The following is a 27,617-nucleotide window of genomic DNA, read 5'->3' on the forward strand; positions in this document are numbered from 1 at the left end:
TATTCCTTCTACCACACATTCTAGCTAGTAAAAGCCTTGCTTCCAATTTGGGAGAGGCCAGAGATTAGCCATGATACTCAGGTACTTACGATCCTAGTGCCTCCATGAAGATAAATGTTTTTCGGATGTTGTTGGTCGGTTTCTTCCAGGAACAGGTGTCATCCACTTCCTTGTGACCCATTTTCTCCAGAGCTGAAGCAGGGAATTCTGCCAGAGAGAGGGGAAGAGCACTGGGTGAGTGGTCAGGTACACACAGGTTTCAGAGTAGCAGCCGTGTTAGTCTGTATTCGCAAAAAGAAAAGGAGTACTTGTGGCTTAGAGACTAACATTTATTTGAGCATAAGCTTTCGTGAGCTACAGCTCACTTCATCGGATGCATTCAGTGGAAAATACAGTGGGGAGATTTATATACACACACAGAGAACATGAAACAATGGGTTTTATCATACACACTGTAAGGAGAGTGATCACTTAAGATGAGCTATTACCAGCAGCAGGTGGGGGGAAAAGGAGGAAAACCTTTCATGGTGACATGCAAGGTAGGCTATTTAACTGCTGGAAATAGCCTACCTTCTGCCTCTCCTTCTGCCCCTCCACTCCCAAGAACACGATACAGTTCTGTGATGACCTAGAATCCTATTTTCGACATCTCCGACTCAAGGAATATATTCAACACACCTCTGAACAACATACTAACCCACAGAGACCTTCCTACCAACACTACAAAAAGGAGGATTCTGGGTGGCCTCCTCCTGAAGGTCGAAACAACAGACTGGACTTCTACATAGAGTGCTTCCGCCGATGTGCACGAGCTGAAATTGTGGAAAAGCAGCATCGCTTGCCCCATAACCTCAGCCGTGCAGAACACAATGCGATCCACAACCTCAGAAACAACTCTGACATCATAATCAAAAAGGCTGACAAGGAGGTACTGTCGTCATCATGAATAGGTCGGAATATGAACAAGAGGCTGCTAGGCAGCTCTCCAACACCACTTTCTACAAGCCATTACCCTCTGATCCCACTGAGGGTTACCAACAAAAACGACACCATTTGCTCAAGAAACTCCCTGAAAAATCACTAGATCAAATCCGCACAGACACACCCTTGGAACCCTGACCTGGGGTATTCTATCTGCTACCCAAGATCCATAAACCTGGAAATCCTGGACGCCCCATCATCTCAGGCATTGGCACCCTGACAGCAGGATTGTCTGGCTATGTAGACTCCCTCCTCAGGCCCTACGCTACCAGCACTCCCAGCTATCTTCAAGACACCACTGACTTCTTGAGGAAACTACAACCCATTGGTGATCTTCCTGAAAACACCATCCTGGCCACTATGGATGTAGAAGCCTCTACACCAACATTCCACACACAGATGGGCTACAAGCCGTCAGGAACAGTATCCCCCATAATGTCACGGCTAACCTGGTGGCTGAACTTTGTGACTTTGTCCTCACCCGTAACTATTTCACATTTGGGGACAATGTATACCTTCAAATCAGCGGCACTGCGATGGATACCCGCATGGCCCCAAAGTATGCCAACATTTTTATGGCTGACTTAGAACAACGCTTCCTCAGCTCTCGTCCCCTAATGCCCCTACTCTACTTGCGCTACATTGATGACATCTTCATCATCTGGACCCATGGAAAAGAAGCCCTTGAGGAATTCCACCATGATTTCAACAATTTCCATCTGACCATCAACCTCAGCCTGGACCAGTCCACACAAGAGATCCACTTCCTGGACACTATGTTGCTAATAAGCGATGGTCATATAAACACCACCCTATACTGGAAACCTACTGACCACTATGCCTACCTACGTGCCTCCAGCTTTCATCCAGAGCACACCGCACGATCCATTGTCTACAGCCAAGCTCTACGATACAACCGCATTTGCTCTAACCCCTCAGACAGAGACAAACACCTACAAGATCTCTATCATGCATTCCTACAACTACAATACCCACCTGCTGAAGTGAAGAAACAGATTGACAGAGCCAGAAGAGTACCCAGAAGTTACCTACTACAGGACAGGCCCAACAAAGAAAATAACAGAACGCCACTAGCCATCACCTTCAGCCCCCAACTAAAACCTCTCCAACGCATCATCAAGGATCTACAACCTATCCTGCAGGACGACCCATCACTCTCACAGATCTTGGGAGACAGGCCAGTCCTTGCTTACAGACAGCCTCCCAACCTGAAGCAAATACTCACCAGCAACCACACACCACACAACAGAACCACTAACCCAGGAACGTATCCTTGCAACAAAGCCCGTTGCCAACTGTGTCCATGTATCTATTCAGGGGACACCATCATAGGGCCTAATCACATCAGCCACACTATCAGAGGCTCGTTCACCTGCACATCTACCAATGTGATATATGCCATCATGTGCCAGCAATGCCCCTCTGCCATGTACATTGGCCAAACTGGACAGTCTCTACGTACAAGAATAAATGGATCAAATCAGACATCAAGAATTATAACATTCAAAAACCAGTTGGAGAACACTTCAATCTCTTTGGTCACTCGATTACAGACCTAAAAGTGGCAATTCTTCAACAAAAAAAAACAGAATCCAATGAGAGACTGCTGAATTGGAATTAATTTGCAAACTGGATACAATTAACTTGAATAAAGACTGGGAGTGGATGCGTCATTACATAAAGTAAAGTGATTTCCCCATATTTATTCCCCCCCTCCAACTGTTCCTCAGATTTTCTTGTCAACTGCTGGAAATGGCACACCTTGATTATCCCTACAAAAGGTTTTTTTTCTCTCCTGCTGGTAATAGCTCACCTTAAGTGATCACTCTCGTTACAGAGTGTATGGTAATGCCCATTGTTTCATGTTCTCTGTGTATATAAATCTCCCCACTGTATTTATCTGATGAAGTGAGCTGTAGCTCACGAAAGCTTATGCTCAAATAAATTTGTTAGTCTCTAAGGTGCCACAAGTCCTCCTTTTCTTTTAGCTAATATTAGCTGTCTTGGCACTTGGCAATCTAGCACTCATATGGTGGGACTTGTCATTTGGGGATATTCATTTAATGACAAATGTGAGAGATTGGCCATTACAAGTGTTTATATTTTGCTGAATATATAATGGCTAAATCTGTGATTATGCTACTGAGTGGCTGCTAATGCTAACATACTAAAGCACCCTTGATAGAATTGATTAAAGTTAGTTGCAACTGAAGATGCAGGCAGGTTATATTAGAACTGCTTAATTGCTTGAATATTAAAATAGGTTAAAGAGCTGGTGCTGACTCAAAGGAAATTTACCAAAGGTTTTGCTGATCTAGCTAGTATGCGCTGTATCTCCTTTTTTTCTTTTTTTTTTTTTTTTTTTTTAATTACTACAGATATTTGCATGGAAACTGGATTGTTACTTAGGAATCTCCACCTTTCCTTACTGCTTAAACCTTATGTGGAGTCACAAGCCCGTGACATCACAATGGTGGCTATAGAGAGAATTGTGATGTCACAAACAGAGGTGGGGTTTTGGTTTTGATCTTAACTTTGCTTCTGAGGGAAGATGTCAGGTTGACTGTGCAGGAGGCTGGAAGCACAACCCAGGCCCAGCATGGGCAGCAGCTGCCATAGAAGTCAGTCAATTCCCATTCCAGACAACCAGCACAGCAATCAAGCTCGCCTTAAAATGTAACGTCTACCCCTCGCTGCTCCCTTTGTTTTCTTTCCATGCTCCTTGGTGAATCAGCAGCTGCCTTACGACTCACCACACAGAGGACTTCCATTCCATTGTTTCCAGCTCCATCCCAACTCATGACAACAGTCACATGGGGGTCTCTTCATTATGGTGGCTGCCTGCACATTTGCATGCAAAGTGCAAGGCCTGGGGATGTGAGCACATGAGTTTAAATGACAATTACTGTAAATTTAGAGCAGTGATTCTCAACCAATTTACCACTGTGGGCTGCTTATGCAGCTCTCTGTGTTATGTGGGCTGCATCCACAAAATATGTATACTACATGTATGGCCCTGAGGATGTCACATGGACCGCAGCTGTGTGCTGATTGGGCCGCAAGCAGCCCATGGGCCGCGAGTTGAGAACCACAGGTTTAGAGGACGACAGAGCTGCAGCATCTCATCTTGGTTCCACTCATCTAATTTAATGAGCTGCAAAAGGGATCCAACTCGTCACAGAGCAAGTTAGTTAGGTCTCTGGGATGATGCCCTCTCCTCTTCTGTTGTTACTCTGCAGTGTGTCAGGAAGGTAGCGTTCTCTAATAGTCAGAGCACAGACTTAGGAGTCAGCAGCTCTTGAGTTCTAATCCCAGTTCTACCACTGACTTGCAGGACGGCTGTCACACAGTCACTTATACCATCATTTTTACACTTAAGTATCTAGATTTAGGCTAGTTAGCAAAGACTTCAATGGGAGGCGTGGGCACTCATCACATGGGAAAGTCAGGCCACTTATTTAGGTGGCACCCTGAAAATTTGGCCTGAGCCCATCCCTCTCTTCTCTGTCTCAATTTCCCCAGCTAACAGGACTGGGACTCAGGAAACCTAGTTCTTATCAGCCACATGCTGGGCAAGTCACTTCTCCTTGTGCCTCTGTTTTGCCTCCCACCCTTTGTCTGCCCTTTATCTATTTAAACCATAAGATCTTCAAGGCAGAGACTTCGTATAGCACTGCCATAATACAAATAAATAATACCACTATTCACTGGCGCATACTGGACGTGCTATGAGAATTAGTTAACATTTGTGAAAGGTCTGGAAGGTGTGACGTGCAGTATAAACTCTACCAGAAGTAGAGTTTGCAGAAAGGGACCTGGGGATTACAGTGGACGAGAAGCTGGATATGAGTCAGCAGCGTGCTCCTGTTGCCAAGAAGGCTTACGGCATATTGGGCTGTATTAGTAGAAGCATTGCCAGCAGATCGAGGGAAGTGATTATTCCCCTCCGTTCGGTACTGGTGAGACCATACCACACTGGAGTATTCCATCCAGTTCCCCCCCCCCCCCCAAAGGATGTGGACAAATTGGAAAGCGTCCAGTGGAGGGCAACGAAAATGATGAGCGGGCTAGAGCACATGACTTATTGTTTAGTCTGCAGAAGAGAAGAGTGAGGGGGGATTTGATAGCAGCCTTCAACTACCTGAAGGGGGGTTCCAAAGAGGATGAAGCTCAGCTGTTCTCAGTGGTGGCAGATGACAGAACAAGGAGCAATGGTCTCAAGTTGCAGTGGGGGAGGTCTAGGTTGGATATTAAGAAACACTATTTCAGTAGGAGGATGGTGAAGCACCGGAATGGGTTACCTAGGGAGGTGGTGGAATCTCCATCCTTAGAGGTTTTTAAGGCCTGGCTTGAAAAGCCCTGGCTGGGATGATTTAGCTGGGGATTGGTCCTGCTTTGAGCAGGGGGTTGGACTAGATGACCTCCTGAGGTCTCTTCCAACCCTAATATTCTATGATTCTGTAAGTATTCTTAATAAGATCAAATCAAAGAGTCCAGAGAGGGGAAATATATTAGAAAATGATCAATGAGGCTCTCAGCTGAGTTGAGAAGAGATCTTTGGAACCAACATTGACCTTGGATACTGGAGGAGACTCCCCCATGCCAAGCATACTAAGGAAATGCATTGAAAATTCTCCGTTTAGCAGAATCAGATTGCATGCTGAAAGCACTGCCTTTAAGACACTCCATTTCTCACTACTCAGGATCAATCACATCGTTCCATAAAAGACTTTAAGACATGGCTGAATCTTTGGGAGACAAAATTTTCTCTTTTGTTAAAGAGAAAATAAGTGTTCAGAAGAGACAGAGAGCACTAAAACAAAAAAAAAGCTGGAAGCTAATGTCTCATGACATTTAGCTTAGATTTTTGATTCCTGCCAAGCTGATTTTGTTACTTTAATTAACAGAGCTACAATAATTTTCAGATCCCTAACATGAGATTTCAAAGGTTAATTCAACTTTGTTGAAAGAGAAATTGACTCAGCTGCAAAAGAATGACAGCTTCAGTCTATAAACTCTTTAAAGGCCAAATCAGACTTAGTTTTTATCCACTTTATAGATTCTGATGTGCACATGACAGTTCAATGCAAGTCCTGTGGACAGCAGCCCTATTTTGTTTATTTAATTAGTGCTGATGAAGAGTTCTTAGCAGCGTGGAGCAATTAGTGCAAAACATTGTCTGCATATATTTGTTTGAATTCATAAGCAGGTTTTCATTCAAGACCGTTCTTTCAACACTTTCACCTTTGCTCTCTGAAAAATCACTCACAGAAATGGATTTTAAGCATGAATGCTTAAAGATTGACTGAAAGTGAGTTTCATATGATGTATCCAAATGTAAAAGTTGCAAAGCTTTAATAAATCTGAATGATGGAGATCATTGCTTTGTATCCGGGGGGAGGAGGGGAAGGAAATTGGTCAAAATAATGATTGGTTATGAATTATTGGCCCAGTTCTAGCACTTAGATTAGCACCAGCAGCACAGGCTTCCTTGGAACCTTACTCTCCCAATATGCCTCCTCTCTTCCCCAAAGGGACGCCTCCCAATCCCATCCAATCATTGTGCTTGCTGCACAGGTGCCAATTGGTTCCAGCTATAATGGTGATTTATGTGATGTCGCCACCTGTCCATGAGGAAATGGACTAACAGCCATTAATTCCTTTTCTCACAGGCCACTGCACAGCTGTCATCAGAGCAGCAAAGCAGTTGTAGGTACCACTGGAACAGAACTATGTCTACCCCCATTCATGTGAGGAATGACATACTGACCAGCCAGTGTGTGGAAAGCTCCCAGCCGGGCATTCCCATGACATGGAGCAACCAGCCAACTCACATGGGCCCCAGCAGGAAGCTACACTCCTGAGAGATGGCTGGACTAAGCCATGAAATGGAACATCTGAGAAGCAGCAGGGAAGCCGCTGGCCAGCAGTTCAAGCTTGCTTGTATTCAGCTTGTGAAAAAACTTGGAGATGGTATCCAAACGTTAGTGAGCTGCACAACAGAAAGGGAGCCCCCTCCCCAGGGACGTTTGGGACCCAGCTGTGTGCAACACTGAAAACAAATGAGACAGTCTCCAAGCCAGAAACAAAGAAGATCCAACATGTGACATTCAAAAGAGCACTTGGGCTCAGTGTGATCCCTGGCTGAGTACTCATCTGAAACCTACCAGGCAATTGCAGAATTATGACACGTGAAACCACCTCTGAGCTCATACCCTGCCCCTCTCCAGTATTACCTAGTCTCCCTGCTAACAGATCAAGTCAATACCTATGTGCACAATGTATTCTCTCTATTGCTTACACCCTTTAGAACACTAGTTTTGTGTTGCCTGATGTTTGCTCATTCAGACTAGATCTTTGGGGGTGAGGGGGAAGGATTTATACTTAATTCTATTTGGAACAGTTTTTTTTTTAAACGGATACTGTTTTTAAATAAGGAATCATGTGTTTGTATATTCCTTTATCATTCATCTGATCATATGATTAGCTTCCCCTTCTACCCCCTCTATTTTTATGGGGCAGTGACTTTTTGCCTGTCTGTGCCTGTAGAAGGATGATCTTGTGCTTTAGGGATGGGTTGGGACAGGGACTCAGGAGATCCGGGTTCCATTTCATGCTTTGCCACAGGCCACCTTGTGTGACTAAGCAAGTCACTTCCCATCCCAGTTCTCCTACCTGCCCCAGAGTGGGAGAGCAGTGACATAGGAGACATTACTGTGAGGTAAATACACTGAATGTTTATGAGGTGCCAAGATATGGGAACTGTGTAAGTAGTTGACAAAGTGCCCATCTGCCTCGTCTCATTGCAGAACATAGAAACTTTCAAAATCCTTCCTCCCCCTGGCAGACATTTACTAAAGAACTAGTCTCACAAGGATATTGCACACAACAGAGAAGCTTTGTAAAAATCCCTGGACTACTCTGACCTGCAGCTGGCGATTTATGCAATGCACCCATCTTTACTGTTACCTTGTCCTCCTCCCTTTCCTCGTTGGTCTATTTATGCACCTCTTGCAATTCGACCTAACCCTAGAAAGTGGTGTAGTATGGGACAGAGATTGTCTTTGTTTTACTTAGTTCATCCAGTGCTTAGCGCAAACCCTGACCTTTCCTGAGACCACTACCACAATACAAATAAATACTTACTAATTCTACTCGCTTGTTTGTGTTAGTTTTATTTTTCCATGGAGAAGTAAAATATCATGGTAAAAATTGGGCAAGCAGATTTTGTGCTTGGCCTGTCATATTTTTCTAACAATTTTGCATATATGTGTTATTTCTATATACTTAACATACACTTATATTCCTTCTGTCAATCCCGTCTTTGACACTATTAGTATGTGTATTATCCTTTTGTTTCCTGTGTATCTTCCATTCACATCAATGGAAAACACACAGGGAAAGAAAGAACAGAAGCAGAATAGACTCAATATGTGCTTGGAAAATGCATTCTTATAGAATCCTAAACATCAGAGTGAGAAAAGACTTCTATGTTCATCTTTTCCATACCCCTTTGGCAATGCAAGAACAATAGGCTTTCTTTTTATTTTCAGTACATTGAGTTTGCATAACAAAATGTAAATACTTGTTAAGTAGTTACTGCTTGTAAAGCCTTTTGAAGTGCTAAGTATTATTTTAATTTATTTAGCCACCACACAACAATGAATTAATTAACCATGCAGGACTGTATAATATTGATCCCTTCTGCTACTCCAGGCTGACAAGTGTCTGTGCTGTAAATGACAAGTAATTTCAATTGTCATGCCTAACCTTTTTGCTCTTTCAGAGACTAGAGCAATAAACGGGACTACTGCTTTGTTCAGTCTGATCCAGGGAATGACGCATCACTGCTTAGAATTTAATGTGTTGTTATGATCTTGCTTAAATATTTCCCTGAGAAATTGGTTCAGTTTTCATATTACACAGCAGCAGATCCATCTGCAGACATTCTTCTTCTGAATTTCCTTAGCAAAACTGCCGTAACACTAGATTCATAATCTTGCAACAACAATACATGCGAGGGGGAAAATGAAGAGGTGGTTTTATCTTTAGAACAAGAAGTACATATAAAAGGGGATGGGGTGAGAAATGCAACAAAATAAGTGTTCTGCATGTAACTGAATGAACAGACACAGACAGTGTTAGACATGTTTAGGGGACAGCATAATGAGGAAGTTGACGGCAGAGAGACCCAGTTGTTATGCATTAAAGCCAAACCTACATAAACATCTTATATTCATCCAACTGTGCTACTGATACCAAAGCAAAGGATTCATTTGGAGTCAGGGATGAACTCCTGCTGAATCACATTTTCCAGTTAAACAGATTAGTTTAAATAGTTTAAAAGTAAAACTGTACCATCCCTATTATATGAGGGCACATGTGTAACATATGAAAGCTGAGAAATATTAGATTAACCACCTCTGCAAAGCTGTACTCCACTACTTTGTTATAACACCATAAAAGTGATCTTAAAACAGAAATAGCCTTTTGCACAGAAGAGGCAAGAAAGACAAATGGTTATTAAGAAAATATGCTTTGCTTACCCAAATGATCACAGATGAAGCAGCTCCTGATCTGGCTCTTGTTCCACTCCTACAGGTCTGCGGGGATTAGAGACTGGTCTTGTGCTAGCAATAAACTAAGATTAAAGGGGAGGAATGCAGGAGATTTCTTTCATGAGATGGTAACCAGGCAGCACTTAAAGGGGAGTAAATTGACTATGCTTGTCTGTGTGTGTGTGCGCCTCTGCCTCTCTCTCCCCCACCTTTGGCAAGAACAGTAATACCTGGCTCCTTTCATCTGAGGATCCCAAAGCACCTTACAGACAAGGCTTTACCAAGTCTCACCTCCATCTGTGAGCTAGGGATTGGATTTCATTGGTTTTGATAACAGCAACAATGCCCTTTCTCAGTGAAAGCACTTCGTATCAAAACATTTTTGCGTAGAATGCAAAGTAATTTGATTTTCTTAAATACTCGGCTTCTCAGTATACAAAATTGCCAGACCTTCTTTTGCATTACATTGGAAATGTTCAGAGACCTAGTGGACAGAGCACTGCACTGGGATTCAGGTGACCTCTGTTCTGTTGCTGGCTCTGCCACTGATCTGCGGGGTGAATTTGGACAAACTTCTCTGCACCTCAGTTTCCCCATCTCTAAAACTGGGATAGTGATGCTTACTTCCTTTATAATGCACTGAGGTCTCTAGCTGTTAGTGCTATCAAAGGAGCTAGGTATTATTATTGTCAGGGACTCTGGGCTCCTTTAAACCAGCCAAGCTTTTTGTCTATAGCTGCTGTTTGAGTGTTTTAAGATAGTTTAGAATATTTTGAGATGGCTGTAAAAATAGTATTGGCTGAACTGCCAGCTGAGTTATATCCTCATATAAGATAATAGGCTTGCATGAACAAACTGGGTATGAATCAGTGCAGAATTTGATTCAATATCAGGAATAAAGCAACACTTAGTCAATACAGGATAATCACATTATTTTCCTTGCTTTACTATTAATTGTTTAGTTCAAAGATGAACAGGGAGACCTCAGTTTAATATTCTGCATTTTACCTGCAATGACTATTTATATTCCAGTAGCATCTGTATGCCCTACACAGAATCAAGGCTCCATTGTGCTGCCTGCTGCACAAACACATATTAAGTTACAGACCCTGCCCTAAAAAGTTTAACAGTCTTCCCCTTACTTGATCATGTAATCTCCTGTCTGTTGCTTTTCCTGCCCTCTCAACATGAGTGTCAGACTTGTTTTTCACATGCACAAAAACAAACACAAACAAACACACACACACACACACACACACAGAATGCTCGTGCAAATTATACTATCCTTCCTCTATTTACACCACCATTAGGGTGACCAGACAGCAAGTGTAAAAAAATCGGGACATGGGGTAAGAGGAGCCTATATAAGAAAAAAAGACATCCGATGAAGTGAGCTGTCGCTCACGAAAGCTTACGCTCTAATAAATGTGTTAGTCTCTAAGGTGCCACAAGTACTCCTTTTCTTTTTGCGAATACAGACTAACACAGCTGCTACTCTGAAATCGGGACTGTCCCTATAAAATCAGGACATCTGGTCACCCTAACCACCATTTGTTCTGCCACTTAGTCTGGGAGGAAAAACAGAGGCCCAGACAGATTTGCCCAGGGTCATGTGCAGTGGGCAGAGCTGGAAATAGAATCTAAGTCTCCTAGCTCCCAATCCCAATCCATGCGAAGACTAGCCCACATTTCTTCCAGCGTCAGAAGAGGTCAGTTCCGTTCATTGTGCCATACACGGAACACTGAGGGCCAATTCTTCAATGAGATCATGAATTCCATTGCTCTAGATGCACATTTCAACATTTTTCCCCACACTAGACAGAGCAAATATTTCATGAGCAGAAATTTTCATGTTAAAAAACTATGCTGTATTTACAAGAGAACAGCCTTCCTAGCTCTGGACTATATAAATGCCAGAGGATTCTCATGGGGCAGGACTCCATCTCAGAAATTTGCATTCCAATCTAAAATAAATGGCACTTCAGTCCATTACTTCGCTTCGCAGTGATAATAAAGAAAGATGGATTTTATAACAGAAATTTCCAGCCTGCCAGGGCACAAAGAGGCCGTCTACATTAGCCCCTAAATGTGTGAGTATATGCTGCCCTCTAATGGCAAATATTGGCTAAGTTCTGATCAGGTACATCTTCAGTTAAAAGCCAAGTACCAGACCTCTCAGTTGTTTTAAATTAGCCTAGATTCATTTATTCCATGAACATCTGGCTCAAATGTACACTCCTTGATCATGCAAAACTCCCGCCGAAACAAAAGAACTGCCAGTTTTCATATTCTGTTCCTATCCTTCATCTTAGTTTTAAGGAAAAAGATCAACTGTATTTTTTCATCATTATTAATGGTCATTTAGCTCTGTTGCATTCACTCCTCAGATCTTCCCCATAATTCCCATTCTGGTCTTATTATTTTTAAATCTGTTCATGCATTTAGTAGTTTAAAATTCATTTCCGTAAAGAAAAACAACAAAGCAGAGCTTACCTAGAAATTCGATAACAGCAAAGGAATTATAGTTTTCTAGTTAAGACACTGGATTGGGATTCAAGAAATGTGGACTAATTTCTCATCTTTTCTACAGATTTCCTTTGTGCCCTCGGGCAAGTCACTCGTGTCTGGGCCTCAGTTTCCCACCTGTAAAATACTTCCTTTTTCTTGTTTGTTTAGCTCACAAGTTCTTTGAGGCAGGGACTGTCTCTTATTAGGTGCGTGTACAGCGCCTCGTACAATGGGATACCAGTCTTGGCTGGGGCCTCAACGAGCTACTAGCATATAAACAATTAATAATAAGCTTGCAGTATACATAAGATTTGTATGAAGGGGGGCATAGTCTAGCAGAGGAACAAGTGTTCAGGATTCATTTTATGTCTCTGCCCTGGAAACATTGCAGTCAGTTCATCTGGGCACCTCAGTTTAATTGTACTGCATTATCCCTGCACAGATGGATAAAAAAAATACAATCTGCATGACACTGCTCAATGCTTTAGCCCCAGTCCCACATCGGCCAACAAAATGCACCGTTCAGGAAACCGTCTTGTAAACCAAGACCCTGATTAAGTAGGGGACAACCTGGGCGAAAGGGAATAGGACACTCAGATATCACAGTGACGAGCACCATACAAAATGCCTTAAGGAAGCTGGTGGGGCAACTCAGAAGAAATTGGACAAAGCAGCAAGGTCTTTTATCAGGAGCAACTCTTTATAACTGTAATTCAAAGCAAGCTACCATATGCCACAGGAAACATACCTCCCCAGCTTGGGTTTCAGCTCCCCTCCTCTCCCTGGCTTGGAGGAGCAACTTCCCTTCTTTTTTCACTGGGGTGATAAGAGTTCCTCCTCTTGACTGAATCTATAACCACTCCCCTTGCTTGCTGGGGAATTGGCATTGATTCTACCCTGTCAGACTGATGGCTGGAGTGCCTCAGTGCCTGGGCATTAAGGCAGCCAGCATTTGGTTAATTTCATGACAATTAAATGTGAATAAAATGTTTTTAAAAGTTTACTGCTCAGAATGACTTGATTGCCTTGTGAACATGGTTTAAAAGTAAACAACGTGAGAAAAATAATCAGCACTTCCTGCACTGCAATCTTTGGCTTTTGTGTGGTATTTACTGTGTTCAGAATGGGAAACAATGCAAAGATCATGATAGCAGCTTGAGAAGGAGTATGAATATACTGAGGGAGTGTTAGAAATAGCCATCAAAGAAAGTTAATCAAGAAAAGAAAAGAAAAGGAGTACTTGTGGCACCTTAGAGACTAACAAATTTATTAGAGCATAAGCTTTCGTGAGCTACAGCTCACTTCATCGGATGAAGTGAGCTGTAGCTCACGAAAGCTTATGCTCTAATAAATTTGTTAGTCTCTAAGGTGCCACAAGTACTCCTTTTCTTTTTGCGAATACAGACTAACACGGCTGCTACTCTGAAACCAAGAAAAGAAACAAGCAGAATGGCTCTATTTAAAACACGGTAGACAAGAGCCATCGAGTTTCCCCTGCACCTCTGCATTCAGAGTCTGGCCTTCAGAGAAGTATTGAGAACAACATCAATAATCCGGGGGGGAGAGGGGGAAAGAGGAATAGTTTCCCCATGTGCTTTCCTGTGAAATGAATTTATCAAGAAGGTGCCTCTTAACCCTGCACCTTAGAATTCTGGGAAAATAGGCTATTCAATTCAAGGCCACTCACTGAGTGGTAAATGGATTTGAATAAAACTAGCAGTTGTTAAAAGAAAACCAGTGGTTCTACAGAGGCATGATTTAGAACATAAGAGAGGCCATACTGGGTCAGACCAGTGGTCCATCTATGCCAGTATCCCGTCTTCTGACAGTGGCCAATGCCAGATGCTTCAGAGGGGATGAACAAAACAGGGCAATTTAATCAAGTGATCCATCCCCTGTCATCTAGTCCCAGTTTCAGGCAGTCTGAAGTTTAGGAACATCCAGAGCATGAAATTGCATCCCTGACTATCTTGGCTCATAGCCAACGATGGACCTATCTTACATGAACTTGTCTAATTCTTTTTTGAACTCTGTTATACTTTCAGGCTTTGCAACATCCCCTGGCAATGAGTTCCGCAGGTTGACTGTGTTGTGTGAAGAAGTGCTTCCTTATGTTTATTTTAAACCTGCTGCCTATTCATTTCATTGGGTGACCCCCTAGTTCTTGTGTTATGTGAAGGAGTCAATAACACTTCCCTATTCACTTTCTGCACCCCTGTCATGATTTTATAGACCTTTCTCGTACCTCCCCCCCCCCGCCCTGCTCATCTCTTTTCTAAGACAAACAGTCACAATCTTTTTCACCTCTCACTGTACGGAAGCTGTTCCAGACCCCTTGCCATTTTTGTTGCCGTTCTCTGTACTTTTCCCAATTCTAATAGATCTATTTTGAAATGAGGTGACCAGAACTGCCCACAGTATTCAAAGTGTGAGTGTACCATGGATTTATATAGAACAGGGGTGGCCAACCTGTGGCTCCGGAGTCAGGTGCGGCTCTTCAGAAGTTAATATGCGGCTCCTTGTAAAGGCACCAACTCTGGGGCTGGAGCTACAGGTGTGAACTTTCCGATGTGCTGGGGGGTGCTTAGTGCTCAACCTCTGGCTCTGCCACAGGCCTTGCCCCCCACTCCACCCCTTCCCACCTCCTCCCCTGAGCCGGCCGAGCCCTCGCTCCCCCCCCCCACCAGAGCCTCCTGCACACCATGAAACAGGTGATTGGGAGGTGCAGGGAGGGAGCGGGAGGTGCTGATCAGTGGGACAGCTGGTGGGTGGGAGGTGCTGGGAGTGGGGCGGAGTTGATGAGGGCTGCTGACTTATTCCTGTGGCTTAATGGCAATGTACACTGGTAAATTCTGGCTCCTTCTCAAGCTCAGGTTGGCCACCCCTAATATAGAGGCATTATGATATTATCTGACTAATTATCTCTTCCTTTCCTAATAGTATCTGCAAAAAGAAAAGGAGTACTTGTGGCACCTTAGAGTCTAACAAATTTATTAGAGCATAAGCTTTCGTGAGCTACAGCTCACTTCATCGGATGCATCTGGTGGAAAAAACAGAGGGGAGATTGATATACACACACAGAGAACATTCTATTCACTTTTTTGACTGCCATGGACATTAAGCAGATGTTTTCAGAGAACTTTTCGCCAAGACTCCAAGGTCTCTTTCTTGAGGGATAACAGACAATTTAAACCCCATCATTTGTATGCGTAGTTGGGATCATGTTTTCTAGTGTGCAGCTCCTGCAAAGGCAACAGAGCTGTGCTGATTTACACCAGCTGAGGATCTGCCCGGAAACATTTCCGTGGATCTTGAGAGGAGGAAAGAAAACAGAGAAACGCCTTCTACATGTTGCCGGGGAGACAAGCAACAGGGCAGCAAGATTTTTTGTCTTAGGGAGCAAAAGAAAAGAATTGAAATGAAGCTAGACGGCTCCAGAGCACAATCCCAGCACCTTTACCCTTGCTTTAAAACAAGCTAAACTCGCTTTTCAGGGTTCAGGAAAATAAGTGATTCAGGATAACACCTCAGCAGTTGCTAAGCACCTGCATCTACCATTGAAGCCAGTGAGACGGTCAGGAGGTGTAGCTCACAAAAGCTTATGCTCAAATAAATGTGTTAGTCTCTAAGGTGCCACAAGTACTCCTTTTCTCTTTGTGAATACAGACTAACACGGCTGCTACTCTGAAAGCAGTCAGGAGGTTGGCATCTCTTAGGAACTGACCCAGTAATTTTAATGCTTTGCACTTCCACAGTCCCTGTGTTAGTGGATCTCTGAGTGCTTTACTTAGCATTTATTTCTATTGCACTATTATTTCTGCGGCATCATGGGAACCACAAAGGGCAAACATATCAGGGGAAAACACAAGAAATTCACCACAAACTCAGTTTTATACAGGGTAATTTATAGTGGGCTCAGAAGTTGTGTGCATATGTGGAATCACAACTACTGCATGCTCAAATGAAGAGTTAGACAAAGGTGGTAATTTTACATGCACTGTGACCACAGCTGCAAGCCCAAATTATGATATTTGTGCTGCAAATGAGACACACAATTGTGAGCACAGTTTTATGGATGCATTTGCATGCCTAAATTTCTGCATATCAGGTCCAGACCCTATTAGAAAATCTACACTATTACTCATTTAAAAGTGATTAAGTGTTAAGTTAAGTGCCCAAATGCAGAATTTGTATGTCATATTAAATTCCCAAGTTGGAACACTGAATCCCCATCAACAGGGCACTCCAGTAAAGAGACTGCAGGAAACAGGGTTTTATAGATTGCTGTGAGAATCATCCATCAACCATAATTTAAAGCTTTGCAATTTTGCAACAAAAGAGACGCCACTCCAAAATTGTGTTTTCTTACAGCCGACTGATTTTCTAATCATCAGAATACAGAATTGTTTTTAATTAGTCTGATAATTAGACCAAAGCCCATCACAGCTTTGGTTATTATCAATATGTATGATGAATGCAGTAATTTGCTAGTAAGGAATCTCAGTGGAATTCTTATTTTGTTGTTGATGTCAGTTTCTCCTAGAAGCCAATCTGAATTTGAATTAGCAAAATGTGTAGTTGGATGGCAGCATCAGTTAGCAAGAAATATCACCACTGATAAAGCAACTGCTCTCTTTATCAAGAGGATTTCTACTAGGAACAGTCAAAGGCAACTAGAATCCCTCTCCCACTAATCCACACTGGTGAATCTTTGCCAGAACTTGAATGAAGAATAAATTCCCACAGGAAAGAAGGACCATCCCAAACCTCCCCACCCCATGCGCCAAGTGCACTTCTTTGACTTGTGTTCTCTTACATAAACACAGAGACGTGTGGACATTTAAAAAAAAAACAAATCAAACCCTACACTGCTCACACAGTCCTCCCCCCAGGCAGAGGCTGAAAGAATGCACCACACATGACAGGTGTTAGTCTCGTTGTTCACTGCGCAACTGGAAGATACTCAGATACCACACTGAGGAGAAGAACCTGTAGAGAATAGAATCGACCCTCAAAACTTTGAGGTTCACAAGTCTGGTTAAACGTCTAATTTTCTCTAACTTCAGACCCCCTGTACTTTTTACACTTGTGGGTTGTGGATGGAAGTAGAAATACTGAAGGAAACACACAACCCTCTGTCCCACTGTATACAACTTGTGTGGCTTTATGTGTAATAGGAAAAAACATTTCTTTCCACACCCCAGGATCTATACAACACTCTGAAATGTGGAGAAATTCAGGTCTGGGTCTGAATGCTGTACCTGGGTCCCATCTTTAAGGGCAATGCTTTAGGCTCAGGCAGACAGTATGTGCACATGATCTTAAGCAAGCAGCAGGAAATATGGAGGCATTACAGGTACAGTCCAAGGGTCTCCATGTTCTGGAGCAATGAAGCCCAGCATGACATGTAGGATGAAGACGTGATTTGGAAGGAAGACAGTGGACAGTGGCAGGCAGCTGAACATTCCTGTTCCAATCATAGGTTCCCGAGACGCTAATAACAGGACTCAGAGAACCTTGCATATTAGGGAAAAATATTGTCATCTCAATCATCATTCTGAAATTGGGCACTGGTCTAAATTACTCTCCTGGCTCTAGAGGCCTTCCTCCCCTGAGCATTTTTTATTCCTGTATTCCCAACATGATGGCAGCGTACTCTAAACAATCTCTGTGTTTGGTTGTGTCTGTGTGTGTGTGGTGGTGGGGGGGTGCTTTCCTTAATTAAAATGGCTGGTGAAAGTTGCTGGTTTGATAGCCTTGAAGACTACAGTCCTTTGTCTATTCACAGCACTGGGTCCAATCCCTGCACATGCTGACTCTTGCCAGTGCCTGCAAACTTGAGCTGGAGAGGTATGTGCAGAGCACAGTCTCTCAGGGATTATCTACATTAAGGAGTTACATGGATGCAAGCTCTCACACTCATGTGACTTACCCTGACTTCAAAGTCGGTAAGTCACTTCAGTGCTGCACATTACACTGGATATTACACATTGCACATCTGTGTAGTGATGTGGTTGCAAAAATCTCTAATGTAGAAAAATCCTAAATCATTTCAGTATTCGGAGACCAATAGAAATAGCAGCCAGCGTACAAGAGAGCAGGTCCACAGGAGTTTCTGGGGGATTGTTGACCTGGAGCTAAAGGAAGGTATTTTAAAACAGGAAAATTGTAGGTAGGGAATTTGGAACGTTGGATGTGCTATGGGATATTTAGAAGCCACCAGAAACCAGGATAAGAGTTTTAAATTTCATCTGGGAAACATTTACTGTTCGGATGAAAGACCAACAAAATTATAGTAAAGCATGTTTACTAAAGAATTCCGCTATACAGTCAGTGATCAGCTGGTGCTATGATAAGATTGCCAATGACAGACAGAGTGAACATCCAGCCATACTGTCTTAAGGATCTAGCTAGAAATCAATCTCCTGGGACATGCTTGATCTGCAAGGTGGCTACATCGCTTTGGGATTTGCCTTAAAGATGCAGCTGCTGCTAAACGGCACCCCGAACAACAAGAGAATGGCTTCTACCTGCTAAGATGAAGGCATCTTGAATTAGATAAAGAGTGTGGACAGACAGTGCCCTTAACATCAGGCTGGGGGGTTGCTTTAGTGCTAACCCAGACAGACGAATCACCAACATTGTTGCCAACCCTGATTTTTTCATGAGTGATACAATATCTGGAGTCCTGCCGAATGAGAATCTCCACTTTTATAGAAACAGAGGACGTTTCTAGCCCTTCTGCTTGCAGCGAAGGGCTTGAATATGTGGCCACCTAAATGCTCAAAAAACAGAAGGCAAATAAAAAGAACCCACAAATTTATTCTTTCAAAAAGTTTAGCCCTTTTGGGAGCCTAACTCTGAAACAAGTAATAACCCTTCCTGCAGTACTCTATTATATCTACACATCTGACTACCAACTAGCACACCCTGCCGGGCTGGTGAGAATCCATGGGATCAAGGCTGCAGGTCATTATCATTATTTAGCTGTAATATTACAGAAACTCCCAGCATGGTGCCAGCAGAGAGCAGTGTAGCACAACAATGAAAGGATCATTTTGATTGAGGCAAAACATTAAAAATATATATATATGGACCTTTAAAAGCAGTACATATGGGATTTCTAAGGAGTTGGCAGAGGGATTTAAATGTCTGGATTAATTCCTCTGAGCTAAATTTAATTTAATTATGTGCTCCTTGCAGTATAACATTTTGTAAGTGTTTTTTATTTTCTTTAGTGGTTGGCTTTTTCTAATAGTGAAATTTACATAGCAAATACACATCTCATTCTCAGAGATCAGTGAAATAGTTTGTAAAACAAGGAAATGTCTAGTTACTAGCCACATTTTTTTATAATAAAAAAATTTTTATATTATATACAAAGAAGCATCTGTGGATTACATTATGTGATCAGATCCTCAGCTGGTGTGTATCCACACTAATTTTCTCAAGCTCAGTATCTGTCCCTGTAATTTTCAAGGGGCTGTTAAGCAGTTAATCCTTCCCGCAGAACTAAGAGGTAGGGTGTTAGGCATTACTGTACCCATTTTACGCTTGGGAAAACTGAAGTAAAGAGTTGCCAATGCAAAATGCCAGGGTCAGGTTGAGTTGCTGTTCAAATTCAAGGCCCTAAAAATGCCTCTACCAGCAATAACAACAATGCACAAGAGCTTAAAAGAAGAGAAGAATCCATATATGGAAAACTGCAGGAGGAATTTAGAGGCAGAATGTAACCTCCAGAGGTAGACGCCAGCTAAGGCACATTGGATATTGCCATGACAGTTGTAAAAAGTGCTTTGAGATCATGTATTTGTTATGGGTGATAAAAGCCCTTAGATGTGACACCGCTTCAGAAAGACTGCACTTCCCACTGCAAAAAAGGGCCCCCTAAGCAGTGGGGACACTGATACTTCACTGGGGTCCATCCTGCTGATGGAGTCATCTACACCCATCTCCTGTTGCAGCAGAGTTTCCCCTTTAAATTCAGACATGCATCAGAGGGCGATATTGATAAAGACACCATGTGCCTCTGAGAATTGTATTTGGATGTATTATAAGCAACAGGATATCTATTTCAGTGCCCAGTGGATACGCATATGGGATCTTCTGGGAAATCTGATCCCTGCAAGGTTCAATCGCATTTTCAAATCCTTTGCAGAGTGTGAAATACAGCAGAGTCCCCCCAGGAGCCCAAAGCTAATTGTGAGTGATAATGTAAAAAAGTCAAATCTATACTTATGATGTTTATGAATTAATTACTATTGCTAGAAAATTGCTAGTGCTCCAGGATCAAGGGGGAAGCAAAGGAGGGAACTGTTCCTCCCAGAGGTATCTCTGGAGTCTGCTATATCTATATCTGCTATAGCACAGGAACAAATCTACACAGACACACCCCTAGAGCCCTGACTAGGGGTATTTTATGTGCTACCCAAGATCCATAAACCTGGAAACCCTGGACATCCCATCATCTCAGGCATTGGCACTCTTACAGCAGAATTATCTGGCTATTTGGACTCTCTCCTCAGACCCTACACTACCAGCACTCCTAGCTATCTTCGAGACACCACCGACTTCCTGAGGAAACTACAATGCATTGGTGATCTTCCTGAAAAGACCATCCTGGCCACCATGGATGTAGAAGCTCTCTACACCAATATGCCACACAAGGATGGACTACAAGTTGTCAGTAACAGTATCGCTGATGAGGCCATGGCACATCTGGTGCTGAGCTTTGTGACTTTGTCCTCACCCACAATGATTTCAGATTTGGACACAACTTATACCTTCAAGTCAGCGGCCCTGCTATAGGTACTGGCATGGACCCAACATTTTTATGGCGGACTTAGAACAACGCTTCCTCAGCTCGCATTCCTTAGCACCCCTCCTCTACCTACTCTAGATTGAGGACATCTTCATTATATGGACCCATGGGAAGAGTCCCTTGAAGAATACCACCTCGATTTCAACAATTTCCACCCCACCATCAACCTCAGCCTGGACCAGTCCACACAAGAGATCCACTTCCTGGACACTACAGTGCAAATAAGTGATGGTCACATAAACACCACCCTATATCGGAAACTTACTGACTGCTATACTTACCTACATGCCTCCAGCTTCCATCCAGGACACATCACCTGATCCATTGTCTACAGCCAAGCCCTAAGATATAACCAAATTTGCTCCAATCCCTCAGACAGAGACAAACACCTACAAGATCTTTATCAAGCATTCTTAAAACTACAATACTCACCTGGGGAAGTGAGGAAACAGATTGACAGAGCGAGATGGGTACTCAGAAGTCACCTACTATAGGACAGGCCCAACAAGGAAAATAACAGAACACCACTGGCCATCACATACAGCCCCCAACTAAAACCTCTCCGGCGCATCATCAATGATCTACAACCTATCCTGGAAAATGATCCCTCACTCTCACAGACTTTGGGAGGCAGGCCAGTCCTTGCTTACAGACAGCCCCCCAACCTGAAGCAAACATTCACCAGTAACTATACACCACACCACAGAAACACTAACCCAGGAACCAATCCCTGTAACAAACCCCGTTGCCTACTCTGTCCCCATATCTCTCTAGCGACACTATCAGAGGACCCAACCACATGAGCCACACCATCAGGGGCTCATTCACCTGCACATCTACTAATGGGATATATGCCATCATGTGCCAGCAATGTCCCCCTGTCATGTACATTGGCCAAACTGGACAGTCTCTATGTAAAAAAAAATAAATGGACACAAATCAGACATCACAAATGGTAACGCACAAAAGCCACTAGGAGAACACTTCAATCTCCCTAGACATTCTGTAACAGATGTAAAAGTAGCCATACTTCAACAAAAAAACTTCAGAAACAGACTTCAAAGAGAAACTGCAGAGCTACAATTCATTTTGCAAATTTAACACCGTTAATTTGGGCTTGAATAGGGACTGGGAGTGGCTGGCTCACTACATAAGCAATTTTCCCTCTTTTGGTATTGACACCTCCTCATCAATTATTGGGAGTGGACCACATCCACCCTGATACAATTGGCCCTGTCAACACTGGTTCTCCACTTGTAAGGTAACTCCCCTCTCTTCATGTGTCAGTATATTTATGCCTGCAGCTGTAATTCTCACTCCATGCATCTCAAGAAGTGGTTTTTTTACCCATGAAAGCTTATGCCTAAATAAATCTGTTAGTCTTTAAGGTGCTATCAGACTCCTTGTTGCTTTTGTGGATACAGACTAACACAGCTAACCCCGATACTCACGTTCCATTCAGTGCTCAGGGCTTTGCCTAAAAGCACAATTTAGTCTTAGAGAGACAAGGTGGATGAGGTAATATCTTGTATTGGACCAACTTCTGTTGGTGAGAGAGACAAGCTTTTGAGCTTACACTGAGCTCTTCTTCAGGTCTGGGAAAAGTCCTGAGTGTCACAGCTACATACAAGATGGAACAGATTGTTTAGCATAAGTAATTATGTAAGTCATGTTGTAAGAGACCATTCAAGGTGAAGTGGCCTGTTAACATCTCTGCAATCGTAGGACAGCAAAGGGAGGGTTAATGGGTTACAGATTATTGTAATAAGCCATAAATTCAATGTTGTTATTAAGATTTTTAGTGTTTAACAACGTTATGAACTTAAGCTCCCAGACTCATCTTTTGAAACTTGTGCAGGTTTCCTTTGAGGATGAGGACTGATAAGTCAGCCATAGAGTGATTGTTATGTGAAAAGTTTTTGCCCATGGGTGAGATGATGCTTTTGTCTTTTATTGATTTCCTGTGAGTTCATTAGAGAGCACAGTGATTGTCTGGTTTTACCTATATTGTTATTATTGGGCCATTTAGTGCACTGGATGAGGTATACCAGATGTTGGATCTTGAAAGGCATGTTGTGGAGGGTATTGATCACCACAGCAGTGGAGATATGTCTGCAGGTTTTGTATCTGTTGTTCTGGCAGGATCTGGCACCTCTTTGAGTAGGTGGGTCCTGGTCTTCGGGGAGCTTGCTTCTGGAGTTGAGCTTGGTGAGGCTGGGGTGTAATTTGAAGGCCAGAAGAGTGGGTTCAGGAGAGATTTCTTTCAAGATGTGGACCCCATCGAATATGAGAAAAACAAGAACATTGTGTTAGATACTCTAGGCAGTCACTGTGGTCAATGCTACTTTGCACATAACACTTCTCACTCTCTGTCACCTCAGTCTGCTATTCTCCAGTTCTTTGGTGGGGTTGTGATTGGATTCATCTAGGACCCTACAAAAAAAAAAAGTGGGTTGGATGAACCTTCAGTGAAGATCCTTCTACACTGCAAAATGTGCTGTTCGTCTTGCATGCCTCAGATACTGATGAGTTCAATTGAGGATTGTTCCAAGGAGGTGCATGCAGGGGAAAGGAAGGCCATTTTCACCACAACAGACTACTCCTCTGATTTCTAAAACCCAAAGGAACTTCAGTGAGGCCCATAACAGGTATGCAATCTATTAGTGTCTGATTTTTAATGATATATTAAGAAAATAGTCATTAAATTATATTTTTTAATCTCTCATAGCTCTCTGGCCTACATGTTCAACTCAGTTCCCTTCTGGAATTGTTCCCAAGTGAACCATTAATCTTTTCTAATGAACTTTATCAATTCCAGGTCTTTGAATATTTATACACTTGGCAGACAACAAGGAGCAGAAGATGTATTGTGTCTCTCTGATTTAACAATCAGACGAAGTGGGTATTCACCCACGAAAGCTCATGCTCCAATATCTTTGTTAGTCTATAAAGGTGCCACAGGACTCTGCCGCTTTTACAGATCCAGACTAACACAGCTACCCCTCTGATATTCTGATTTAACAGTTGGTCTTGCTTGGCTATCTATGCTTAAAAAGCCTGACGTATTAGTAAGTGAGATACCAGACCTAGTGAAATGCAGCCAGACTGGGAGGGTGCTTAGAAACAGTTTAAATTCTGGATCAAGCCATCATGCTTTACACATTTCTACAGATCTATGAATATGCCATAGGCAGAAAGCTTCTCAAATGTCTGTTTATTTTCTAAAGTTGGATCAAACTCCTACAAATTATTTTCTAGCCATATAAATAAAACCTATCCAGAATAATCTTCTCTGTACAAATCTTACAGTCCAAAATCTGTCAATAAACTTTTTTCATAGAAGTGGTACTTGTACGTAAGCAATTTTATGATGGATTTTCCCTAGGGGACTTAGATTTCACCTTTAAAATAGCAGACATGCAATTAGGGCTCTGTTCTTGCTGTAGAACAATAGTATGTGAGCAGATCTTAGAGAATATGCCTTAGGTTAGGGGCAATGGTGTTTATTCTACACCATTCCCTTCAGGGTTGTGGCCAAGGAGTTACTACACTGCAAGGTGGCAAGAAACTCCATTTTTCAAAGTTTAAAATTACCACCTTCACTTTAGCAATAAGCATGATCAGGACAAGGAGAGAGAGAGAGAGAGAGAGAGAGACACACTAGTAGCACTATGAAATTAATAAGGGAGGTTAGTAATGATCATAGTGGCACTGAGATGGAAGGCAATTAATTACAGCTACTAAGAGAAGAATTGTGTAGGTGTGTGTGTGTGTGTGTGTGTGTCTCTCTCTCTCTCTCTCTCTCTCTCATCAGGAAGGTGAAATGAGCTCAAATCTTTTGCACTGAATATAAGTGGAAGTTGGTAACAGAAGAACAGACAAGGGGGTTGTTTATTAAATTTTAATAAACAGAATCTTTCCCACTGATAGAAATTCAAATAAAAATGTTATATGATGTCTGACTTGATCCACAAGTGCAATGACTTTCAGCGTCAAGGATGGACAGCATTGTTAACCACATGAGCTTGAAAAAGATCCCTGTCTTGGTGATTCAGGCAAATGGAAAACAGTGGTGTTTTTCAGAAAGAGTTGTCATTTGATTTTTCGCAAAAAGAAAAGGAGTACTTGTGGCACCTTAGAGACTCACAAATTTATTTGAGCATAAGCTTTCGTGAGCTACAGTTCACTTCATCGGATGCATTCAGTGGAAAATGCAATGGGGAGATGATTTTTTCAGAATGATTTTTATAACATTTAAAATAGCACAAACTTGAAAACATGATACTATGTTAACAAGCTACTGGACCAATCCCTTACAGCTCAGCGGTAGGTGACGGAGTTGCATCATTAGTAGTAGTAGTGTCTCAATCAATCATCTTTAAGCTAACTAGTTTACTTGCGTTCCACAGGCCTATTGATTAACATGCTGTAAAAGTTGCTGGGGAATTTTCACAAATTTTAAATAGGCATAGGTCATAGTTTTGACATGCAGCCTGCCAAAGACTGATTTTGCATTGTGCTGAGAATCCACATATCCACCTGGACTCAAGGAGACCTGCAGATACTGAGCACTTCTGAAACCAAGGCCACAGAACCATGGGATAAAACCTAGTTTTTACTATCTGAAAGTGAGATTTGTATTGTGGACATTAAATATTGCAGTGCTGTATATGTCTACCACTGGCTTTGGCTCTCAGGTGGCTTTCATCTTTTGTTTGGTAGACATCAAAATGCATAAGTGACATACATTACATTTAAATATGCCTATTAAGCTTGTGACACCTTCTTCGGGGTTTAGACATGTAATATAAAGATGAAATGCACATTTACAAAGCATCAAGGAACAATATAATAAGTCTGAAATTTACTTTACAACAAAGTTATTGGCATGTATCACTTTCCAATTTGAAAAGGAGTATGTGTGGCACCTTAGAGGCTAACAAATTTATTTCAGCATAGCTTTTGTGAGCTACAGCTCACTTCATCGGATGCTGTAAGCTCACGAAAGCTTATGCTCAAATAAATTTGTTAGTCTCCAAAGGTGCCACAACTACTCCTTTTCTTTTTGCAGATACAGACTAACAGGGCTGCTACTCTGAAACCTTTCCAATTGGACTATTTCAGAAAATGTACCCCAGTTTTTACTGAAACTTTGGTACTTATTTAGATGGAAGGAAACTAGTTTCTTTCTCTACTCACACTGGAAGTTTATGGCTAAAGTAGGAATCAAACCAGGTTTCCCTGAGTTGTGCTTTAATCACAAAACCATCCTTCCTCTCGTTATTGCCTGCGTGTTATTGCCTGGGTGTCAAATACAGATTTTTTTTTTACCCTGTGTTTTCATTCTGTCTCATGGAGAATTTACTTTTGTTATTTTTTTGTTTTGTTGTTCTGAGATACTTGATGTATAAATTGCTCTGCCTGTGTGCGCGCATGCACACACACACACACACACACACACACTTGCAATATTTAAAAACAAAGCTGAATAAGCCTTAAGCCTGAAAGTTGCTACCTGGCCCATTTGTTTCTCATTGGATGTACTTTGAGATACTTTCTGCACCTGATAACGGTCTCCTCCTGGTTGCACATTTCAAACCTGTCTGTACCTTCTTGTTGGTCAGGATAATCACCAATGGACTGATGGGAGAGTAGCAGGAATCAAGGAACATCTGTGCATCAATGAGCCTCAGTGAGACTGGGTACGTACAGAGGGTATAGATCCAGAAAAGGCTGTCCAGCCCAAAACAGAGAAGGTACATAATTAACAGAGCCACCATGGCTTTGGCTGCCTGGATCTCTGCATGCTTTGTATGCAGCCCCAGCAGATGTTTTGCCTGCTTCCTGTGCTGATAAAACATGAAGAGAAGGTAGCAGCTGGAAAGAGTCATGATTCCCAGGAAGAACAAATCCCGAATGACAGACACTGCCCCATTTCCTAAGTACAAAAGGTGGTTGGGGAACACCACGCAGCAGACGTTGTACACCACTGTGTGGCTTTTGATGATGGAGGAGTTTGCAACAGCCTGGGAGGAGGAATAAGTCAGGTGAGTGCTGCACACAAAGAGCTTGAAGCACCATAAGGAAATCATAACTGAGGAGAAATTTTTCAGCAGATTCTCTCTCAAGGGCAACCATTTGCAAGGAGATGGGACAATGAGGATACACTGGAAACAGCCCAGCAGGGAGGTGATGCAAATGGTCATGGCTCTGCCCACGCAGTAAATATGGAGGGTAATTTTGCAGACCAGGTCATTTTACATGTTCTGAAGCCTAAAGGTTTTGAGGGTGATGGGGATCCCCTGGGTCAGGATAACCAGGAGGTTGGAGAGTGCGAGCTTGCTCAGGATGATTTCAGAGGAAGTGGGTGAAGGCATAGAGGATGACTAGGTTCCCTGGGATCCCCACCATGTCCAATAAAATGAAGCCAACCATGTCAAAGATGAACTAGGCTCCCATAACTGACCCTGGAAATGGATGAGGGTAACTAGATCTGTATATTCTGCAAAGCAAGGACATTGTGCATTAGAAATGGTATGTACATTAGAAACTGGGGAGTTTCAAGTCATAATGTACTTGAAAAGCATGTGCCTTTAATGCCCTGTAACATTTGGTCCAATATAAGAAAACAACCTACTAATGCTACCAGTTAGTGAAGTTACTCCTTTAGCTCAGAGAGGGGGGAAAAGAAAAAAAAAAAAAAAAAAAGGAGTTCTTATGGTACCTTA

The 27,617-nt window shown here is 42.5% G+C and overlaps 2 protein-coding genes across 3 annotated transcripts in view; both read right to left on the reverse strand.

Annotated features, from left to right (window-relative positions):
• Positions 1-9,702, reverse strand: part of CAMK1G (calcium/calmodulin dependent protein kinase IG) — a 34,592-nt gene extending 24,890 nt beyond the window's left edge. The window contains exons 1-2 of one of the 2 annotated variants that reach the window (XM_043500661.1): positions 9,549-9,702; positions 90-207 (exon numbers count right to left, since the gene is read on the reverse strand). In XM_043500661.1, coding sequence (XP_043356596.1) covers positions 90-181 — 92 coding nt within the window. In that variant the 5' untranslated portion in view covers positions 182-207; positions 9,549-9,702. The remainder of the gene's footprint in view (positions 1-89; positions 208-9,548) is intronic. The other variant, XM_038379901.2, reaches the window with a different exon arrangement.
• Positions 9,703-25,990: 16,288 nt separating this feature from the next.
• Positions 25,991-27,348, reverse strand: LOC119846347 (olfactory receptor class A-like protein 1). The gene is given in 2 exon segments (XM_043500663.1): positions 25,991-27,249; positions 27,251-27,348. Coding segments are annotated over 2 exon segments (927 nt in total). The 3' UTR covers positions 25,991-26,420.
• Between the last annotated feature and the right edge of the window lie 269 nt (positions 27,349-27,617).

This window comes from Dermochelys coriacea, chromosome 21 (genome assembly GCF_009764565.3).
Source record: "Dermochelys coriacea isolate rDerCor1 chromosome 21, rDerCor1.pri.v4, whole genome shotgun sequence".
NCBI classification, from domain to species: domain Eukaryota; kingdom Metazoa; phylum Chordata; order Testudines; family Dermochelyidae; genus Dermochelys; species Dermochelys coriacea.